Source organism: Sceloporus occidentalis, unplaced genomic scaffold (assembly GCF_023333645.1).
Source record: "Sceloporus occidentalis isolate IW3139 unplaced genomic scaffold, rSceOcc1.0.p SCAF_5, whole genome shotgun sequence".
In the NCBI taxonomy this organism is placed as follows: domain Eukaryota; kingdom Metazoa; phylum Chordata; class Lepidosauria; order Squamata; family Phrynosomatidae; genus Sceloporus; species Sceloporus occidentalis.
Window position 1 is genome coordinate 117,111,358 of NW_028316985.1, and position 19,910 is coordinate 117,131,267.

Here is a 19,910-nt window from a genome sequence, read left to right on the forward strand (position 1 = left end):
ATCAAAGCATCCCTGACAGATGGCCATCCAGCCTCTGTTTAAAGACCTCTAAGGAAGGAGACTCTATCACCTTCCGAGGAAGTGCATTCCACTGTCGAACAGCCCTTACTGTCAGGAAGTTCCTCCTAATGTTCAGGTGGAATCTCTTTTCCTGTAGCTTGCATCCATTGTTCCGGGTCCTGTTCTCTGGAGCAGCAGAGAACAAGCTTGCTCCCTCTTCAATATGACATCCTTTCAAATATTTAAACAGGGCTATCATATCACCTCTTAACCTTCTTTTCTCCAGGCTAAACATCCCCAGCTCCCTAAGTCGTTCCTCATAGGGCATGGTTTCCAGACCCTTCACCATTTTTGTCGCCCTACTTTGGACACGCTCCAGTTTCTCAATTTTAAACAATGGTCATAAACGGTGAGATTATGTTAAAGCTGCACTGATGTACTTACACAGCTGAGAGCTAGATCAGTGACAGGAGAAAATGCTTTGGATGGTAGCTTTGGCCAGCACAAACCAAGGATAATCAGTAATGAGACTGATTATAAGGGGTGGAATTGTCCCCATCTGCTGAATGACTTGTAAAGTGGCCCACTTCACTATAAGCAAACAGAGAGCTGCTTGTAAAAAGGGGTATGGATATACCCTTACACAAACTCATAAAAAAACAGCCACCAGTGCAACTAGGAATTACAGTCAGCCCTCTCCTTATGCGGGGGATCCGTTCTGGATCCCGCCACGTAAGGTGAATTCCACCTATGCTCAAGCCCCATTGGAAACAATGGGGCTCGTGCACGGCGGTGCGGCGGCACACAGGGTGCCACGGGCGCACGACCCCATTCAATTGAATGGGACACGCCGCCCCTTCCGCCCCGCGTGCTCCCCGTGGCTTGAGCGTGTACGCTCAAGACTCGTACGGTGCGCCCGCATATGGCACAGGCGCGCTGTATATTGGCATTGTGTCCTAAAAGGAGTCCAGCCAAAACATCACTCTGTTGGTTTAAATGACATTTCTGTTATTTATTTTTATTAACTTACTGTTCTTTTCTATTTTTTTTAATTTGCACTGTAAGTTGTCTTTGCATAAATGTTTTAAAGGATAGTATACAGATGCCTGAAATATAATAAATAAAATAAACTCAATTATACAAGTAAAACATAAAGGAAAAAAGTGCACGAGGGCATGAAGTTTACCTTTTTGAGCCTTTTGCAAGGACAGCGGACTTTCACTTTTTGATTGCAATTCTTAGGACAGTCACCTGGATGGCAGATTTCTTTACATCGATGCCCACAGGACAACTATAACATTTGGAGAAGGGAGAAAATGAAGTATAAAACCTCCTGTGAATTGAATGTCACACAAAACACTATTCAAGTCTGCTAAATAAAGGCTTAGTTTCCATTGACTTACTATTTACTCTATTTATTCCATCAAGATCCACCATGAAACTTGGGGCTTGTCCGCACAGGCCCAAAATCTCTTGTTTCTCCCAACCTCATGTTGTTCCAAAATTCCATGTTCTCCCAGCCTTCTAAGAAGCAGAGCCCTCCCTCTAGTCCATCTGGTGCCATCCGGCCATGGCGGGAGAGATACAAGCTCAGCTCCATCAGGCCTGGCCTAGATTAAGAAGCCGAGCCCTCCCTCCAGTCCATCTGCCTTGGTCAAGGCCTCAGAGGGAGAGAAGAACTGCTGGACCTCATCCCCTTCCCCACTACGATTCTCATCTCCTTTTGTGTCATGCCTTTTTAGATTGTAAACCTGAGGGTAGGGAACCGTCTAATTAAAAATAATAATAATTGTGAGCCACTCTGAGAGCCCTTAGGGCTGAAAGACAGGGTACAAATACCATAAACAAACAAACAAACACCATGGCTAGGATTGGGCTGGATCCTGGCAGACTGGATGTGGATCCAGTGGATCTGGCCTGATCCTGGAGTAAACAAGGCTTAAAGGGAGTCAAATTGACTCACCATTTGCCATGGAGTTCCTGGAAACTCTGTGGCAAACTTCAACTGTTTAGATGTCCCCCACGCACTCTCTACCTTCCTGTGCCATCACCCTTCTCGAGAGGCTTCCCTGTCACAGCATCTGAGGTGGAAGCAGGGCACATGGCCACATGGTCACAGCCAGGAGCTCCATTTACACACCAGATGCAGTGATCAAGAGGGGGGGGGGTGTTCCTCAGCAGGATTGACAGCACAGAAGTCAAGGAGCACACGCTGGTAACCAGTCCTCAAGCTGGGAGAGGCATGTAAACACCCATCCATCCCCACACTGGCCCGGGGACTGACCAGGGTTAGCACCCAGGCTGGGATAGCACAGGCTGAGGCCATGCAAACCTGGCCCATCTGCTCCACCCCTTATGAAAATGCATCCCAATAGCGCTAATGCCACAGGTTGGTCTTTAACATTTGCATGTAAGAGTAACCAAAGAATTACTGTAGTCACAAATATTTCTCTGTGGCATTTTTTTAAAAAATCCTTGTTTTTGTAATTACATTATCAACATTTTAGGGTTGTTTTTTAAAAGATCAGATGTTTGGGAGGAAAAGAACGACAAATAGTTTCTTGTAATAAGACTATTTATCTCACAATGTTTAGAAATATGGACACCATATGCTGCCTTCCAAGACAATAGTCTAATCATTGGCCACGCACACACAATTTTCCTCTGTTCAGTACAAACTTTATATTTCTTCTGTTTCATCAAAGTGCTATAGTTATATTACATAGCAACATGCAATCTCAGATAATGTAGCAAATGTATGACAGTGTGTTTTGTGAATATGTAACATTTATAATACATTCTGCATATGTATTTAAGGAATTTTACAGGGCAGTATTTAGTCCCTGTAATAAAAACATTTCTTGTAAAATGCTGAAGTTTTTTAATAATGTCTGTTGCAGTATCAGAGCTTACTTACTCCCTAAAGCAAAGGGAAATGTGATACTAACAAAAGTAGCACTTCTACCAGACAATGAAAGCACTTTCTATCTCACGTAATTTTGTAGTCAAAACAAAACTCTCAGACTTTCCAAGACTTGAAATTTTAAGTTAATGCTTATACCATTTAAACATTGAGACTAGATTTTTTTCATAATTTCCTACAGTAATGACGCTTTAAAATTTGAGCTTGCAACAGACTACAAACAATACCAATTTTGACAACTTATAGTCTAGTAACTATGGGTTTTTCTGCATCTCCTAGTCAATATTATTAACTTCAGATACATCTGATGCAGAGTAGGAGTGTAATAGTTTAGGTAAGCTAGATGTCATTCAGACAATCAGTTAGTAAAACACAATTCATAAACCTGTACTGCACCAGCACAGTCAAAAGTTGCATTTTTAAAAGAAGCAATTGACTGCAACATATAATCCAAGGTGACATTGTGGTGTATGTCAAGGTGCACTTCTCAAATGGTATACAGCTTTCAGCCTTGTTAGGATGCAGGAGGCATCAAGAAATGAGAACATCTTACAGAGAATGCATTGGGAAGGGAGGAGAGAAAGAAAAAGTGAAGGGAGAAGGCTGACAGTCAGATCTGACTAGTGGTAACACCACTGCTACCGACATATATGAACAATTTATTCATAAAAGCAATGCAACATGGGTATATAATATGAATGCACATGACTGTAGCCCATGCTTCACCAAAAGAAAAAAAAGTATCATTTTGGGGTGTATTTTTTTCCTTGCAAGGGGAGCAGACTCAATCTTGTTTGAATTTACATGAGCAGTTTTTAAAGATTACATTGATTGCTGACCCCAGAACTGACAAAGTGAGGATTTAAAGAAAGAGAGTCATTTATGAATGAAAAAATTAACAGCAGGTCATATGTTTTAAGTGGGTCCTGGAAAGAGTTACCTTTTGAACTATGAGTTTCACTGTCTTATCAGCATTTTTCTGTGAGATGAAGATTACAAAAGCATCTTTTCCAATCATTGATCCTAACTATCTAATGCTTGAGGTCCACCAAAGCACCACTCTGTATCATCATCAGTTTAAATATTAAGTGGAGATATTTGGTCAGTTGAATTTTTCATGTTAGATTCAAACTATTATGCCATTCGTACTGTAAGAAAAGCCTGAATAAGAACCAGGTGACGGTCATATAAAAAAGCACAGTATAATACATTGTTTTATCAAACCAAATGAGAATGAACTTCATTTTTAAGCATGTTCCATTCTCTGGTGTGAAGCAGTGATCCAGTGTCCAGACTGGGATCAAAATTGGTTGAAACTAAAACATGGGAAGGGGATTTTGGATAGGATCTTAACAGCTGCCAAGGGTGGATATAATACATACGAGATGGATTTTTTAAAAACCAAGCATACAAAACTCAACTTGATTCTAAGTAGGTCTACTATTTCCAGACTGCTAGAAAAAGCTCAATTCCATGCAAGTTTCTTGGTCTTTATATAGATCATATAAAGTCGACCTCATGTATAAGTCGAGGACAGGTTTTAAGGCCAAAATTATGGATTTTGATATGACCCATGAATAAATCGAGGGTAAAACTTAGGGGAATGTAACAAAGGATCTAAAGGGTGAAAGAAAGAAAACAATGACAAAGAATTTAGAAATTTCTGGCAGGCATAACGGATGAGAATTGAGGGGGTATATGTGCTTCTAAAATAGATTATGCTCTTGCCTTTCACAAGGGGATGGTTCCTTTTTAAAAAATAAGAGTTAAAGTACAGTACTTACACTGACACATGGATACGTCGACCCAGGTTTTTTGGGTCAGTTTTTTGATCAAATTTTCTAGAATTATACATGATATCAAAGTGTATGATAATCTTCTTTTCTCTCCCCCCTCCCCCCCCGGCACTACATTTTTAAAAACAGAAAATAATTTGCTTTTTTATTATTTACTTTTCCCCAACGAGAGTCAATAACATAAATAAGAAGCAAAAAGGACTGGTAACACCCAACTGATGTGATGTGAAAAAGATAAGTCTCAGGATACTGAAAAAAGAAACTATTTTATTCACTGCTATTTGGTAGACTATCAGCTGCCAGGCATAAACTTTGAAGACACTCTTTTCAGAATCTGCACAGGTTGATTTTAAAATTGTATTCCTCTGAACAAGGCCATAAAACAGTGCAAGGTCACAATACTTTGGGCTATTTTCAAGAATAAAATCATGTTTTTCAACACCCTGAGACTTTGTTTTTTTCCTACAAACACAATAACATAAATAGCCTACCTCTTTTGGACACTGATTTTTGCAGGAACTCAGCTCCTCTTTTTCCTTTAGGTCAGCAGAAGTGATTTTTCTACAGAAATAAAATCAAATATAGAAAGTTTATCATTTTGAAAAGAAAAACAATTACTACGAAGTTAAATCACCCATGGATTTTGACCAGTGTCAAAACAGATTTACCCCCCCAAAAAAAAAATCTATGCTGAAACCAGAAGACATATAGGCAGAGAAAAGAGGAGTTTGCAAAGTTAGCAATGAATAAGAATGACTAAAAAGACAGTTTATGAAATTGCTATTTGAAACTTCATATCCCAAGAGAAAGCAACAAAAAATCCTTGGATCACATCAAATATGTTTAGTATATACCAACTTAGACAGGCAAGCCAGTCTAACTACAGGCAGAGAAAAGGCCATTAGTCCTGAATATGTCAACCTTGGTATTCATTTCAAACCTTACCAGGGCAACACATCACTAATACAAAATGGAAGCAGAATGCCAACACCAATCTGCAAGATAGTGGTAAAAAACTGGCTCTACTATTTCCTTAGCTTTGATCTGAGACATTGTTCTTATCCTCTAATCTGTCAAATGGTTAGACTCACACTGTTTAACTGTGATGCAAGGCAAATCCTAAAAAAATCTACCATATATCTTTTTGATATGCTGTCCTTGTAATCCCCTTCATGCCTGCCTTTCACTGCAGAGGACCTACATGTGGTGAGGCTCTGGGATAAATCTCTTCTGATAGACCTAAGTGTGTTGGACAACTATAGGTCACCATTTCAACTTGATACTGTAGGTATTAACATTAGACGTGGCATGTGTGCACACAGAGTTTCAGCCACTGAAGAGTTCACATTTGCAAAGGTTTCTTGTATCTGTTTCTAATAAGGAAGGAAAATCTGTCCTAATGCAGCAACATATATGCCGTACAGTAATATCTGAAATGTCCAAAATTGAAGGCAAGTCTCCTTTAATAACATACATGCATTCAATGTAAAGACTTGTGAGTTTGCAATGACACTTTATCCGAATCATCTGGGCACATGATGGGCATTCTCCAGGGTGGCAAGGCAAAGGGCAAGAGTGGGGACAACCCAGTGGTCGTGGCTTTGAACATTCTTCTTCACACTGAGAACACTCTGGACCTGCCTGGCAAAAAAATAAAATTAAAATTAAAATGATGAAATTCTTTGTTTCTTAGACAGTACATTTTTTGAAGGCGTATTTGCACTTAAAAAAAAAAATCCCCTCTTAACTGGCAATTTCTTCTTTTCAAATGACAGGCTCCTAAAATACTAGCTTGGATTCCGTGTATGTGTGCACACGTGTGTGTATTAGAGAAGAAACTGGCAGAGGAAGGAGACAGTCTTCCTGCTTTCCCCCATCCATATTTGACCTGCTGAAATGCCTCTTTTGAATGAGGCTGGGAGAGGAGTCCATTGTGTAAACCACTGAACCCAGGTCATGGGAAAGATTTCAAAGCACATAGAAAGGTTTTGGGGGATATGTCATATTTTTTTTATTTAAAATCAACATGCAAAACAAACAAGCAAATACCTACACCCAATAATTTTAGATACTTCCTCCAATACATATTGTATCCTTATCTGTGCTGATTTAATAATAATAGCCATCATTTGGTGTGTGTGTGTGTGTGTTTAATTACAATTCCCGGGACCCCACAGTAAGCAGGTAAGTTCTCCAAGTTCTGATAATATCTAATAATATCAAATCAAAGCAACATACTGGCCTTACCTTCTTACATGTATATATCTCTGTGATTTTCCTACAAAGACCAGATAGATAAAGCATGCCAAGAACTGAATAACAAACATGATTCCCACTAATAGTAAACCAATGTGGTTAAATGTCTATTACTTTGGAAGCAAAACAGTACACCCAAAGTGTCATATAATGGTTTTATACATGCAAGGGAATTCCTCAGGCACACACAAGTAAAAATGTTCATGGACTAAAGAAAAACTCCAAACATAGCAAAGCAAGGAACTATAACCTTCAGGACCTAAACATAATCCTAACAGATGTTGAGCCTATAGAAGTAAGAAATGTTGCAGTAACTCACTACACTGTATAGAAAATGGTGCACCATCTGTGGCCTGCACAAGATTACCTCCCCATTTTGTCCACATTATCTCCACCCCTCATCCCCCAGGTACAAATGCCAGTAAATTGATCTGGTTTAGGGCAGCTCAGTGCCAAGTTCTTCATCATTTTATAGCATAATGAAAAAGAGAAAAGTATCCTTTGCAAGTCATAAAGAACATTTCTCTCCAAGAAGCTGTTGGAGTGGATTCCTTACTAATGGCTATGTTGGCTAAGGCTACTGGGACTTGTAGTTGAACAGCATCTGGAGGGCATCCATGATTCACAACCTGCATCTAGCTGGTGGTTTAATCAAAATTTGTATACAGCAAGGGAAGGGAAAGCAGATCAGAAATTGAGAATTGTGCTGGTCTTTGACCAGATGAACTGAACTGAAGTTGAGAATGTTGAGACTTTATCAAATTTGTCAAATTCAGTAATGTGCAATTTAATCAGTGTTCCATTTGAAAACTCATTTTGACACATACTTTGATGCAATTTTCAAAGTATACAAAATAAGGGCATAAAACAGTACATGATTTGGTTATCTCAGTGTGCACACAGAGCAGCATCAGTGATTGTACTGTGCAACCAGCCAACTTGCTCTCTCAAAGTCATCTGGGGGGGCTTGTCTAAAAGTAAAGTCTCAAAATATGGAAAGTTTTTCAGGCTGGAATGAAGTTTAGCATGAAACATATTATAGAATATTAGCTGTCAGGAGGAAAAGAAAATGGAAAACTGGGATGCCTCTGATTACAATGGCCTGCTGAAGAACAGACTATTTGCTGGCAGTAGAGACAGATGCACACCTATTTGGAGGGAAGGATAACTTGCAAGATTTCGTTACAGGTCCAACTTGGGGTTTTTTTTAAAATCCATTAGTCAAACTAGTTTGCACCAATTTACAAAATGATAATGAGAACAGACGCTGACATAAGGTGGAGACTGAGCAAGGAAATTTTAATGTCACCAAATGCCAGCTCTCAGAAAGGTTAACATGAATAAAATTGTTATGCAATTCTGAGTATGACATTTGAACACAAAGGAAGCACTTCTTTATTGCTCTTCACCTGCAAAGTACTGGGCAAACATTAATTTAAGTCATGAAGGTGCCCCTGCTCAAAATGTATTGGATGAGAAAAGCTCAAACAGGAAATAACTGTGTTAGAACGTATTCTGATTTTAGTTTCTTCCAGAATCATGAACAACAGCAAAAATACAAATTCTTTATCAATAAGAACCTCCTAGTTTTGTATTTGCACTATCTTTTGAACAAATAATGTTTTGGGACAGGAGCCTGTTCTACAAATAGCTAATAATTATACAGTTTACATAGGCAAATACACAACCATCATAGTGTACAATCTTTAAAGGTTACATATCTTTATTTGTATCTACTGTAACCAGGTTTAAAATTATTTCAGCTTGGTAATTCACTTAACAGATTCTAACCTACTTTAGTACGCTGTCCAGGAAACAAGTGCCATTTCCTCGAGTGTTTTAAATTAAAAGAAGCCTCATTAGGGAATGACAGTTATTTAGAGACACATATACATAAACCAAGCTGAGCAGCTTTTGGCTTTCATTCATAAGACAAGCTTGCCAAAATTCTGTTCAGCTCCCACATCCCTAACCTTAAGCTGAACACATTTTTTTAAAGTTTCAATACAGAAGCTATTAACTGCTAGTTTTTATTTTAAAATTTGCTGAAAATAAAATGCTGAAATAGATACTTTAGTGTTTCCCAACTTTATCTCTACCTTCCCAAGAGGCAATGATTAAATGATAAACTATTTCAGAAGCCAATGGCTGCATCCACACTGCAGAAATAATCCAGTCTGACACAACTTTAACAGCCATAGCTCAATACTATGGAATTCTGGAAATTGTAGTTTTGTGAGACATTTGGCTTTCTCTGTCAGAGAGCTATAGTGCCACAACAAGAAACATTCCTGAATTCCACAGCACTGAGCCATGGCAGTTAAAGTGGTGTCAAACTGGATTATTTCTGCAGGGTGGATGCATCTTATCTTGGGTGAAAATGCAGAGTATAATTTAACTGAAACGGGAATTAATAAAAGAAGAGACAAATGCCAATAAGGTGTACATCAGATAGCAGAGGAGGTAGAAGGGGCCAGGGCCAGAATCCTATTTCTGCACTCCACTAGTGTAGGCAAGGCACTGGGTAGGAAAGGCCATGAGTCCAGTGATTGTGAAGGAAAACAAATCGGGTATTTGGAGCAGGTAAATTTTGTCTGCCTTCCCTTGCTACCATTGTGTGTTTATAGAAAAAGTAGGCAGCACCAACAGAATTCCAGCCAAATAGTTGAGTATATCACTTTGGTAATATTTAATAGCTGGTCAAGATTCAGGTGCTCCCCAGAATATGAGTTATGATACCACTGCAATAGATGAAATTAAAGAGAAAGGTCACAAATTCTAATTTAGTTTAGTTTAATTTAATTTATGAAGAGAGATGGGGGGGGGAGGATTTAGAATGTGAGACAGCAGTGTGGAGGAGTACAAGAAGCAGCACAAAGAATTGTGGACTCAGATAGATATAATGAGGCATGTGGGAAAACTAAATGAGCTATAATACTACTACTGTACATATGCAATCTTATATGTACCTTATTTAGAATTAAGCTCCATTGAACTAGGAGCTGTTGTGCTTAATAAGCACTCTTCAAATAAAGATGCATACAGTTGCATACAGGTGTCACCTGGTATGGTAAGTCATGACATCAACCCCCCCCCCCCCCCCATTTTGATTGCCTCCCATACCTCACCATTCAGAATCCATAGTAATGTTTTTGAACTGATGTTGCTTTTAAATTGTAACTCCCATATACTGAATGCAATGGCAATAGTTATGACATAAAATAAACATTAAGTAAAATTAAAATTATACCTTTAAATTGAAACATCATACTCACAGCCTAAATGTATTTACATTTACATAGTTCCATGTGGGTAAAGTGGAAATATGGTAAGATGTAATGTTTTTAAAGAAAATGTTATAAGAGTAATTTTTTAAAAATCCCGAGGCCTCTCCTTTTTCTGTCCACTGAGCCTCTCCACACTCATGCCTTCTCTTCCACCGAGCTCCAGCATTTTAAAGGGCCATGGGTGAATGCTACAGCCCATTTCTGTCACTGAAACAGCAGCAGAACTTAAATCTTGTGAACTAATGAAGGGCATGACACTGGGGGAACAAAGCAAAGGCAGTCATCAGCCAGTATGGGTTTAGCCAAAGCAAAGTTCCTAACTGAAAGTTTGTGAGGGGGGAAATTATGAAGTGATCCCCTCTTGCTTGCCACTCTATATGAAGCCTACAAAGATTACTGAAACACATTTTGTAAGAGCAAAGAATTTAGGAAAAAATCCTACACAAACAACTTATACTTTTCCATTATATGTGGATGGAACGGAGCAATTAATAATTTTAGATTCTGACTTAAAGGTTTTATTGGGGAGGGCAGCAGTTGGTAATATGCAAGTGAATTACATTTTTACCTAATTATTTTGCTAAGTGGAGCCATGGCTTTTACTCAAGTTATGTTCTGATGCACTATTGCATGGAAAATAGGAATAAATGAACATTTCTCACACTGAAGACATTTAAGTGAGCACCTCACGTATTCAATTGCAAAAAAAAAAGAGGTTATGCTTACCTTTTGGACATCATTGTTACTATCTGTTTCGCTAACTTTGTGACATTCTTTCATGCAACTATGGTTCTGACAATCAAGGAGCCTTCCACAAACCCTTTTACAAGAATAGGGTCCTACAGAATGACATGGTAGTGGACTCATCTGAAAGATTGAAAGAGTTTGAAAGATCGATACATAGATTCCAATGTATCTATAGCTTCCACAAAATAACAACCTGAAACATTAAGTTGACGCTATGTACTCCGACATAATAGACCTATGCAACCATATGGAAAAACTAACATTTCCGCCTTTTAACAAGCACCTGAATCATAATGACAAATAATTCAGACAGGTCAATTAGAACTTTATCTTTGCGTTAGAAACACATAATCAGGAACCTCCATGAACTCAACATTTAAGCAATGTGGATGGTAACTGGACTCCACACACATTTCCTAAAACAGGAGAGATTGCTAGAGATGCACTGTTCCTTAGACTATGATCACATACATATTATGCAGTTTACACTGGAAACTTTAAAAATATAGTTAGTAACCCTGTAATTTCTAATGAAAGAGTAAGTGGCATCAATATCTTTAGCTTATTTCTTTAATGATATACTTGAACGGGACAAAAGAGATCTCTCCAGGGACCATCTGGACAATGAACAAACCATTATATCTTTCTAAATATTTTTAATGTGTTCTTAACTGTTTTAAATTAATGTTTTGAGCAGACTGATTGTTTAATATTTTTAAAACTTTTATAGCACATATACTGTTTTACCTATCTTGTTTTAAATTCCACTGTAAGCCACACTGGGGGAAAATGGCATGTAAATCAATAAATTTATAAATAAATAAATGTGTGTTTGTTCCTGTAACATTGCAAGAAAATTTGAAAATTTCTACCAGCATGATTTCTTTAAGCATGTTTCACAAAACTTGTGGATAAACGCACATCAAAACAGATGTAACCTGGAGCAATGGTGTGAAAATATAAGAGCACTATCAAACACAGTATTGCTCAAAGTATGCTTAAAGGGTTATAAGGTAGGGAAGCAATCCAAAGAAGAAGCTGCATTCCCACACCTGCTTTAAAAACATATGTTGTCTGCCTGACTTTCTACAGCCTCATCTTAATCTAGTCCACCCAATATGCTGTTCACAACCTACTTCTCACACAAAAATCTAGGTACAGTCACATCCAGCAGAAGCACAAACAGGCCAGAAGAAGTAAATTGACGGTGTGAAGCTTTCTGCTGTGAATCTCCAAAGCCAGATCCATCTCCATGCCTGAAAGAACAGCATGTAAGGAATGCTTTGAAATTCCAGGATCTTTTTTAAAAAACACTACTTAAAACAAATATTTTCAGAAATCACAAAAACATCAAGGAACTCATGAAATAATATTGAGACGATGAAGAAGCAAGAAATCATTTCCAACAAAATTACAAGTAGCAGTGAAGATCATGTTTTGCTAAGGAAAGAAGACAGCCAAAATCATTTTAGCAAAATATGTTATTGTGACTTGTATCCCAGCTTTCCCCCAAAACTGGGATTTCAGGTGCCTTGCAAAAATTGGATACAGATAAAAAAGCACATACAAACATGTAAGTCAAAGCCATACAATATGCTTTTGTTAACATAATTCAGCTATTTTACAGAAGTAAAACTATTTAAAGCAGATCCATTAAAACACAAAAAAATCAAAATAAGTGCATGCTGTTACAAGCCTTGAAAGCAGTTCTCCAAAGCTTCTTGGAATAATGGGTTAACAACAACAACAATAATAATAACACAGTCGCCCCCTGTAACCATGGATTCTGTATCCAGATTCAACCATGCATGGTTTGAAGATGTGTTTTTTTTAAAAAGTCCAAAGAACGACTCTTGATTTTGCCATTTTATATTTGTTACAGTTGTTTTGTGCCTTCAAATCACTTCCTATAATGGGGTTTGCTTGGCAGGTTTTATTCAGAGGGGCTTTGCCACTGCCATCCTCTAAGGGTGAGAGAATGGGACTTGCCTAAGGACACACAGTAGGTTTCATGGCAAAGTGGAGAATCGGACCCATATCCAGACTTGTAGTCCAGCACTTAAACCACTACACCACATTGGTGTTCTCAGCATTTTATACAGTGGGGCAAAAAAGTATTTAGTCAGCCACCAATTGTGCAAGTTCTCCCACTTAAAAAGATGAGAGAGGCCTGTAATTGACATCATAGGTAGACCTCAACTATGAGAGACAAAATGAGAAAACAAATCCAGACAATCACTTTGTCTTGATTTGGAAAGAATTTATTTGCAAATTATGGTGGAAAATAAGTATTTGGTCACTGACAAACAAGCAAGATTTCTGGCTCTCACAGACCTGTAACTTCTTCTTTAAGAGGCTACTCTGTCCTCCACTCATTACCTGTATTAATGGCACCCATTTGAACCCTTTATCAGTATAAAAGATACTTGTCCACAACCTCAAACAGTCACACTCCAAACTCCACTATGGTGAGGACCAAAGAGCTGTCGAAGGACACCAGAAACAAAATGGTAGACCTGCACCAGGCTGGGAAGACTGAATCTGCAATAGGCGAGCAGCTTGGTGAGAATATTTTTGTGGGAGCAATAATTAGAAAATGGAAGACATACAAGACCACTGATAATTGCCCTCGATCTGGGGCTCCATGCAAGATCTCACCCTGTGGGGTCAAAATGATCGCAGGAACGGTGAGCAAAAATCCCAGAACCACACGGGGGGACCTAGTGAATGACCTGTGGAGAGCTGGGACCAACGTAACAAAGGCTACCATCAGTAACACATTACACCGCCAGGGACTCAGATCCTGCAGTGACAGATGTGTCCCCCTGCTTAAGCCAGTACATGTACAGGCCCATCTGAAGTTTGGTAGAGAGCATGTGGATGATCCAGAAGAGGATTGAGAGAATGTCATATGGTCAGATGAAACCAAAGTAGAACTGTTTGGTAGAAACACAACTCGTCGTGTTTGGAGGAGAGAGAATGCTGAGTTGCATTCAAAGAACACCATACCTACTGTGAAGCATGGGCGTGGTAACATCATGCTTTGGGGCTGTTTCTCTGCAAAGGGACCAGGACGACTGATCCGTGTACAGGAAAGAATGAATGGGGCCATGTATCATGAGATTTTGGGTGCAAACCTCCTTCAATCAGCAAGGGCATTGAAGATGAAACGTGGCTGGGTCTTTCAGCATTACAATGATCCCAAACACACCGCCCGGGCAACAAAGGAGTGGCTTCGTAAGAAGCATTTCAAGGTCCTGGAGTAGCCTAGCCAGTCTCCAGATCTCAACCCCATAGAAAACCTTAGGAGAGAGTTGAAAGTCCATGTTGCCCAGCAACAGTCCCAAAACATCACTACTCTAGAGGAGATCTGCATGGAGGAATGGGCCAACATACCAGCAACAGTGTGTGCCAACCTTGTGAAGACTTACAGGAAACATTTGACCTGTCATGGCCAACAAAGGATGTATAACAAAGTATTGAGATGAACTTTTGATATTGACCAAATACTTATTTTCCACCATAATTTGCAAATAAATTCTTTCCAAATCAAGACAAAGTGATTGTCTGGATTTGTTTTCTCATTTTGTCTCTCATAGTTGAGGTCTACCTATGAAGTCAATTACAGGCCCCCTCAAAAAGATGTGGGAGAACTTGCACAATTGGTGGCTGACTAAATACTTTTTTTCCCCACTGTATAAGGCATACCACTTTATTACGTCACTGTGTATAATAGGACTAGAACATCCATGGATTTTGGAATCCACTGTTCATGGGGGAATCCTAGAACCAAACCACAGCAGATACCAAGGGCCCACTGTATCCTTTCCTGATTTAAAACGATGCCATGCAGCAAAAAAGTTGGTTGGTATCTCAACAATGAAACAGGCATAGAAATGTGAACACAAAATGAAGTAGGAAAACCTTGGAATTATAAACTGCCCAGTTTAATATGTGTTAGTAAATTTTATCCCCACTAGCTCAGCTGCTCTGGATTACACCTTTGCACAAATGGCTGAGATTGGCACTTATGCACTGATTGTGAAACAAACTGTGCAATCTACTTGTGAACATTCAAGTAAAAGCTACTGCACTAACTCTGAAAATGTGTAGCTAATAACACAATGAATGACATTATTAGGTACAGGCCACAGTTCTAAAATTTCAGTGCAGAAATGAACATAGACAAATGAGTTGCAAAAAAACAAGCTACCTTTTTAACGGGGTGAACAATTGCATTTTAAAAAGAAATGCTCATTAGCTTTGGTTTCATAAGCAAAAATATGAAATTCACTATTTGTGACTTCACAGTGAAGCACTATTTCAAGAGTGAAACGTCTTTCTCTATATAATATTAGGATATTTAGCTATTTGACCAATAACAACAGTTTCAATCTAATCATCCTAAATCAGAAGTGGTACAAAAAGTGATTGGGGATGACAGTCACAAAATGGGATTAGTGTTTTCCAGGACAGTATTAACTAACATTTACGGTTAATGGGCTTGCTATTGCCAATACAAGTGGCCCTGAATAACGTTTAATAATATAAAAAAGGAAAGGACAACCATGAGAATAGAGGGGGTGGAATGAGCTGCCCAGGAGATCTTGGAGGGCTGCACCTTTCCTACAACACCTTCTGCCATGATGATGATGATGATGATGATGATGATGATGATGTTTTTGTCTTCTAATACTCCTGAACCACTCTAGGCCTTAGTGGGCATTTCCACCATGTTTTAAGGCCTCCAGGCCATTTTAAACACAAGGGAAACCTTTTTAAAGCCACTTCCTCTTTACTTCCTGATTCTTTTTTTAAACCATCTTTCCTGGGCTGTTAAACCCCAAGGCTTTGACTCTGCAGGACCCTGGGTGTCACCATAAGCCACACTTTGCCCACCAGTGATGCAAAGCATGCAATCTTCTTATTGCCTATTTTCTTAAATATTTTCCACTTCACTAGTTGCAAATTGCAAAGGTCTGGGAAATTCAAAAGCCAGCCATCAGTACAGCACATGTTCAGCAGCCCTAATCATTACCTGATAACAGAGATGGATGGAGCACAAAGCCACTATTTTTGGCAGTAGCCACATACTGGTTGTTGCAACATATTGAAACAGCTCAGTGGAACATGAATTCAAAGGTTTAAATTAAAAAGTTACTCAGAATAACTTTGCAGCTAAAGAACAAAAGTCTGGCTCTATGTAAGCAACCACAGGATAACAAGAATAATCCTGTCATAATGAGAAACCAGTGTCAAAAAATGATTTCTACTGAGACACTAACAACCTGATTCAGCCTTTTGCTGGGCCAGCAAATCACTTCTATAGATAATGGACTTAAAGGTAATTTCAGGCCGATATTGCAACAGGAGTGGTTAAGTACAGGAAATAAATTAAACAAACTAGACAGAATGTTACTGACATATATTATAAAACAAGATTCTTTTCTCATAACATTCAACATTTAAAACACATTCATCTGTACAAAAACAATATGGGACTGTATAATGAAAGAATAAGGAAAAAATAGCCAAAAATGGAAAGGGGAAATTGAACACACAAAAAGGAGGTGTTAAACACTACTTAAACACAAGGCGACAAGGTATACAAGTGCTGAGTATAAATATAAAGAACATTCCTGTAGAATTTAAAAGTTTGGGGGGGGGGGGACAGATTTGCACTTCTAAACCTGATCTGAAACTGGAGATATGAAGGAGGCAAAAACCTCTAACTGTAGCCTGAAAGAATGCATCATCTCATTGGATGACTGATGAAACTCTTCAAATGGCTAAGGGCAGATGAGAAGCAAAAGGAAAAAAGAAAAAGTGGTAAAGGTTCTTTTACACACCGGCTCACAAGGGAATCCAGATGACCCAACAGCCCATTATGAATAATCTGCCTGGCAGGACTTACCGATAGATAGATTGGATGCACTCTGACTTGGATTCTATGGTTAATACAGATCCACTGGCTGTAACCTTGAACGTCTTTTTGTCCAATAGGAAGGGATATTTTTTAATTTGCACAGCTCAAGGATGTGGACAGGATTCATGAAGAACTGAGAGCCACCACATGTGTATGAAACCCATGTCTTTCCTAACTTATTAAAAAAAAACCATGGATTGGCTGGATACAGGGAGTGGTCAATGCTTTGCTGAAGCAAGACCAGAACATTTCTTCTTTAGAGCTGGAAGAGACCTCACAGTTGAAAAAGCCTTGAATCTCACAGTACTGGACAATTGCTGGCCAGTTTCCAATGTATCATTTCTCAGAAAGATACTGGAGCATGTAGTGGCTTCTCTGCTTTGGTGGTTGAAATGAGATACAATTTCTCTAGTTCCATTTCAATCTGGTTTCAGCCCTGGCTAAGAGAAACATTTGGTCACCTTGGTGGATGACTTTCACCAGGAACTGGACAGGGAAGAGTGTGTCCTTGTTATTTCTGTTGGACCTTTCAGTAGCTTTTGATAATATCAACCATGAGTTCTGGACCTTGGGACAGGACTTGGAGGCACAGTGCCTGTATTCCTTCCTGGAAGGGCATACCCAGGCAGTGTGCTGGAGATTCTTGTTTGAGCAGTTGGCTATTGGCCTTTGGGATCCCTCAGGGATCGGTTCTCTCCTCCATGCTATTTAACATACACATAAAACTGTAAAGAGAAGTTATCCAGAGTTTTTAGTTCCAGCACCATCAGTATGCAGATGACACCCAGTTCCATTATTCCTTCGCAGCTCCATCCAAGGAAGCTGTGTCAATTCTAAATCAGAGTTTGCATCTGTTATAGACTAGATGAGGGTGAACAAACTGGAACTTAATCAAAACAAGACAGAAGTTCTCTTGGTCAGTCAAAAGGAAGATATGGGAATAGGGATATAAACCTAGGCTGGATGGAGTTACACTCCTCCTTATCCAACCTACTGAATACAGGTTCAGCCCTAAGCCCAGATGATCAGGTTTCTATAATGTCAAAGAGTACAACTGCATGATTAAGGCTTGTGTGCCAGATGCACCCATATCTAAGGATATCAGATCTGGCCTAGAAACACCAGGAATTATAATAACAACTGGACAACTGCATCAATTTCTCATACAAATGAAGCTTTTACAACACAGATTTTTTACCATACATGGAGAGAAAAATGTCAGATGTCCAAGGTGGGTTCAGAAACCTATGGTTGCTAATGGCATGCACTAAATAATTTCAGAAGAAAACCAGCCTGTGCTTTATAGATTATAGCAAAGCCTTTGACTTTGTAGGTCATGAAAAACTATAGGTTGCTCTAAAAGAAATAGAGGTGCCATTTCTGAAGCGTAACCTATCCTCTGGACAAGAAACCACTGCTATGACAGAATATGGAGAAAGGATGGTTTCTGATTAGCAAGGATATGAAACAAATCTGCATTTTATCAACCTATCTATTTAATTTCTATGCAGAATGTATTGCACAGAAAGCTAGACTGGATTCAGAGGAAGGAGGTGTGAAAACTAGAGGAAGGAATATCAACAGTTTAAGTTAAGATATGCTGATGACACCATAGAACTAGCAGAAAACAGCAAATAATTGGAATGTCTACTGATGAAAGTTAAGGAAGAAAGTGCAAAACACGGGTTATTGCTGAATATTAAGAAAACAAAAATAATTACAAGAGATTTAAATAACGTAAAATGGATGACGAAGACACTTAAACAGTTTAGGATTTTCTACATCTTGGCTCAGTCTTCAATCAAAACAGAGATTGTAATCAAGAAATCAGAAATGTAAGAGGTAGAAGGGCAGCTAGAAGGGAAAGTAGATAAGATCCTCAAGTGTAAAAATATAGCATTGAATACCACAGTCAAGATCAACCATGCCATAGTATTTCAGATTTCTATGTATGACTGTGAAGTCTGGACAGGGAAGAAAGTTGAAGGGAAAAGAATCAAGACATTTGAAATCATGCCTTCAGATACCATGGACTACCCAAAAAGAAAAATGAATGGGTCTGAGCAAACTAAGCCTGAACTAGAAAACCAAAATGACTAAATGAAGCTATCATATTGTGGACATATTGCAAAACAGAATGTTCACTGAAAATGTCAATAATGCTTGATAAAGCAGAAGGCAGTAGGAAAAAAGTAAGACAACATTATAGATTAGTTGAATCAATCAAGGAAATCCCAAACCTCTGTCTGCAAGACTTGAGGAGGGCAGTTGATGAACAGGGTTTTTGGATGATGACCAGAGTTCATTTATAGGCTTGCCCTAAATTAAAGCTGACTTGATAGCAAATTAACAACAAATAACCCATTACAACTATCCATCAGATGTTTTGGATTATAACTCCCACCAGCCCCAATAAACATGGGCAAGAATCAGAAACAATGGGAATCTAAAACAGCTAGAGAATTCTCACCTTCCTACTCCAGTACTGAAACAAAATGTGCAATTTAATATAACATGCCAAAGTAATAAGTAACTGAACATAATTACTTGAAAACAAAACATAGAAATTCAAACATAAACTAAGACAAAGAAATGAAAGTCATCACAGCTAGGTATTTTAAATCAAATGCATTTTTAAAGGGAACACAAATTTTGTTATATAAATTAATACGTTCAGACTGGAATAAGTGACCTAAACCAGTCAACCATAGTTACATATTTAATGTCACACAATTTCAAAAACATTAAACTAAGACTCTTGCAGAAGTCTGGAATTAAAACGAAAGACTACACTCTGTCAAGAAATATAAACTACACTGAACAAGCAAGCAGTTCAGGGCTATCTGGCTGAAAAATATACAACTCATTTTCTTCTTTGGAACATGAAGCGTTTTAAGAAAAATACATTTTAAAAGGATACATTTAGGAAATAGGTTTTCAATCTTCAAACCACCAGAAGATGACATGCACATTAA

The 19,910-nt window shown here is 38.5% G+C and overlaps 1 protein-coding gene across 1 annotated transcript in view; it reads right to left on the minus strand.

The window, feature by feature from the left end:
- NFXL1 (nuclear transcription factor, X-box binding like 1) overlaps positions 1-19,910 on the minus strand; it is a 63,495-nt gene that overhangs the window by 14,482 nt on the left and 29,103 nt on the right. The window contains exons 16-19 of the mRNA XM_089525195.1: positions 10,989-11,129; positions 6,194-6,360; positions 5,211-5,280; positions 1,187-1,291 (exon numbers count right to left, since the gene is read on the minus strand). Coding sequence (XP_089381321.1) covers positions 1,187-1,291; positions 5,211-5,280; positions 6,194-6,360; positions 10,989-11,129 — 483 coding nt within the window. The remainder of the gene's footprint in view (positions 1-1,186; positions 1,292-5,210; positions 5,281-6,193; positions 6,361-10,988; positions 11,130-19,910) is intronic.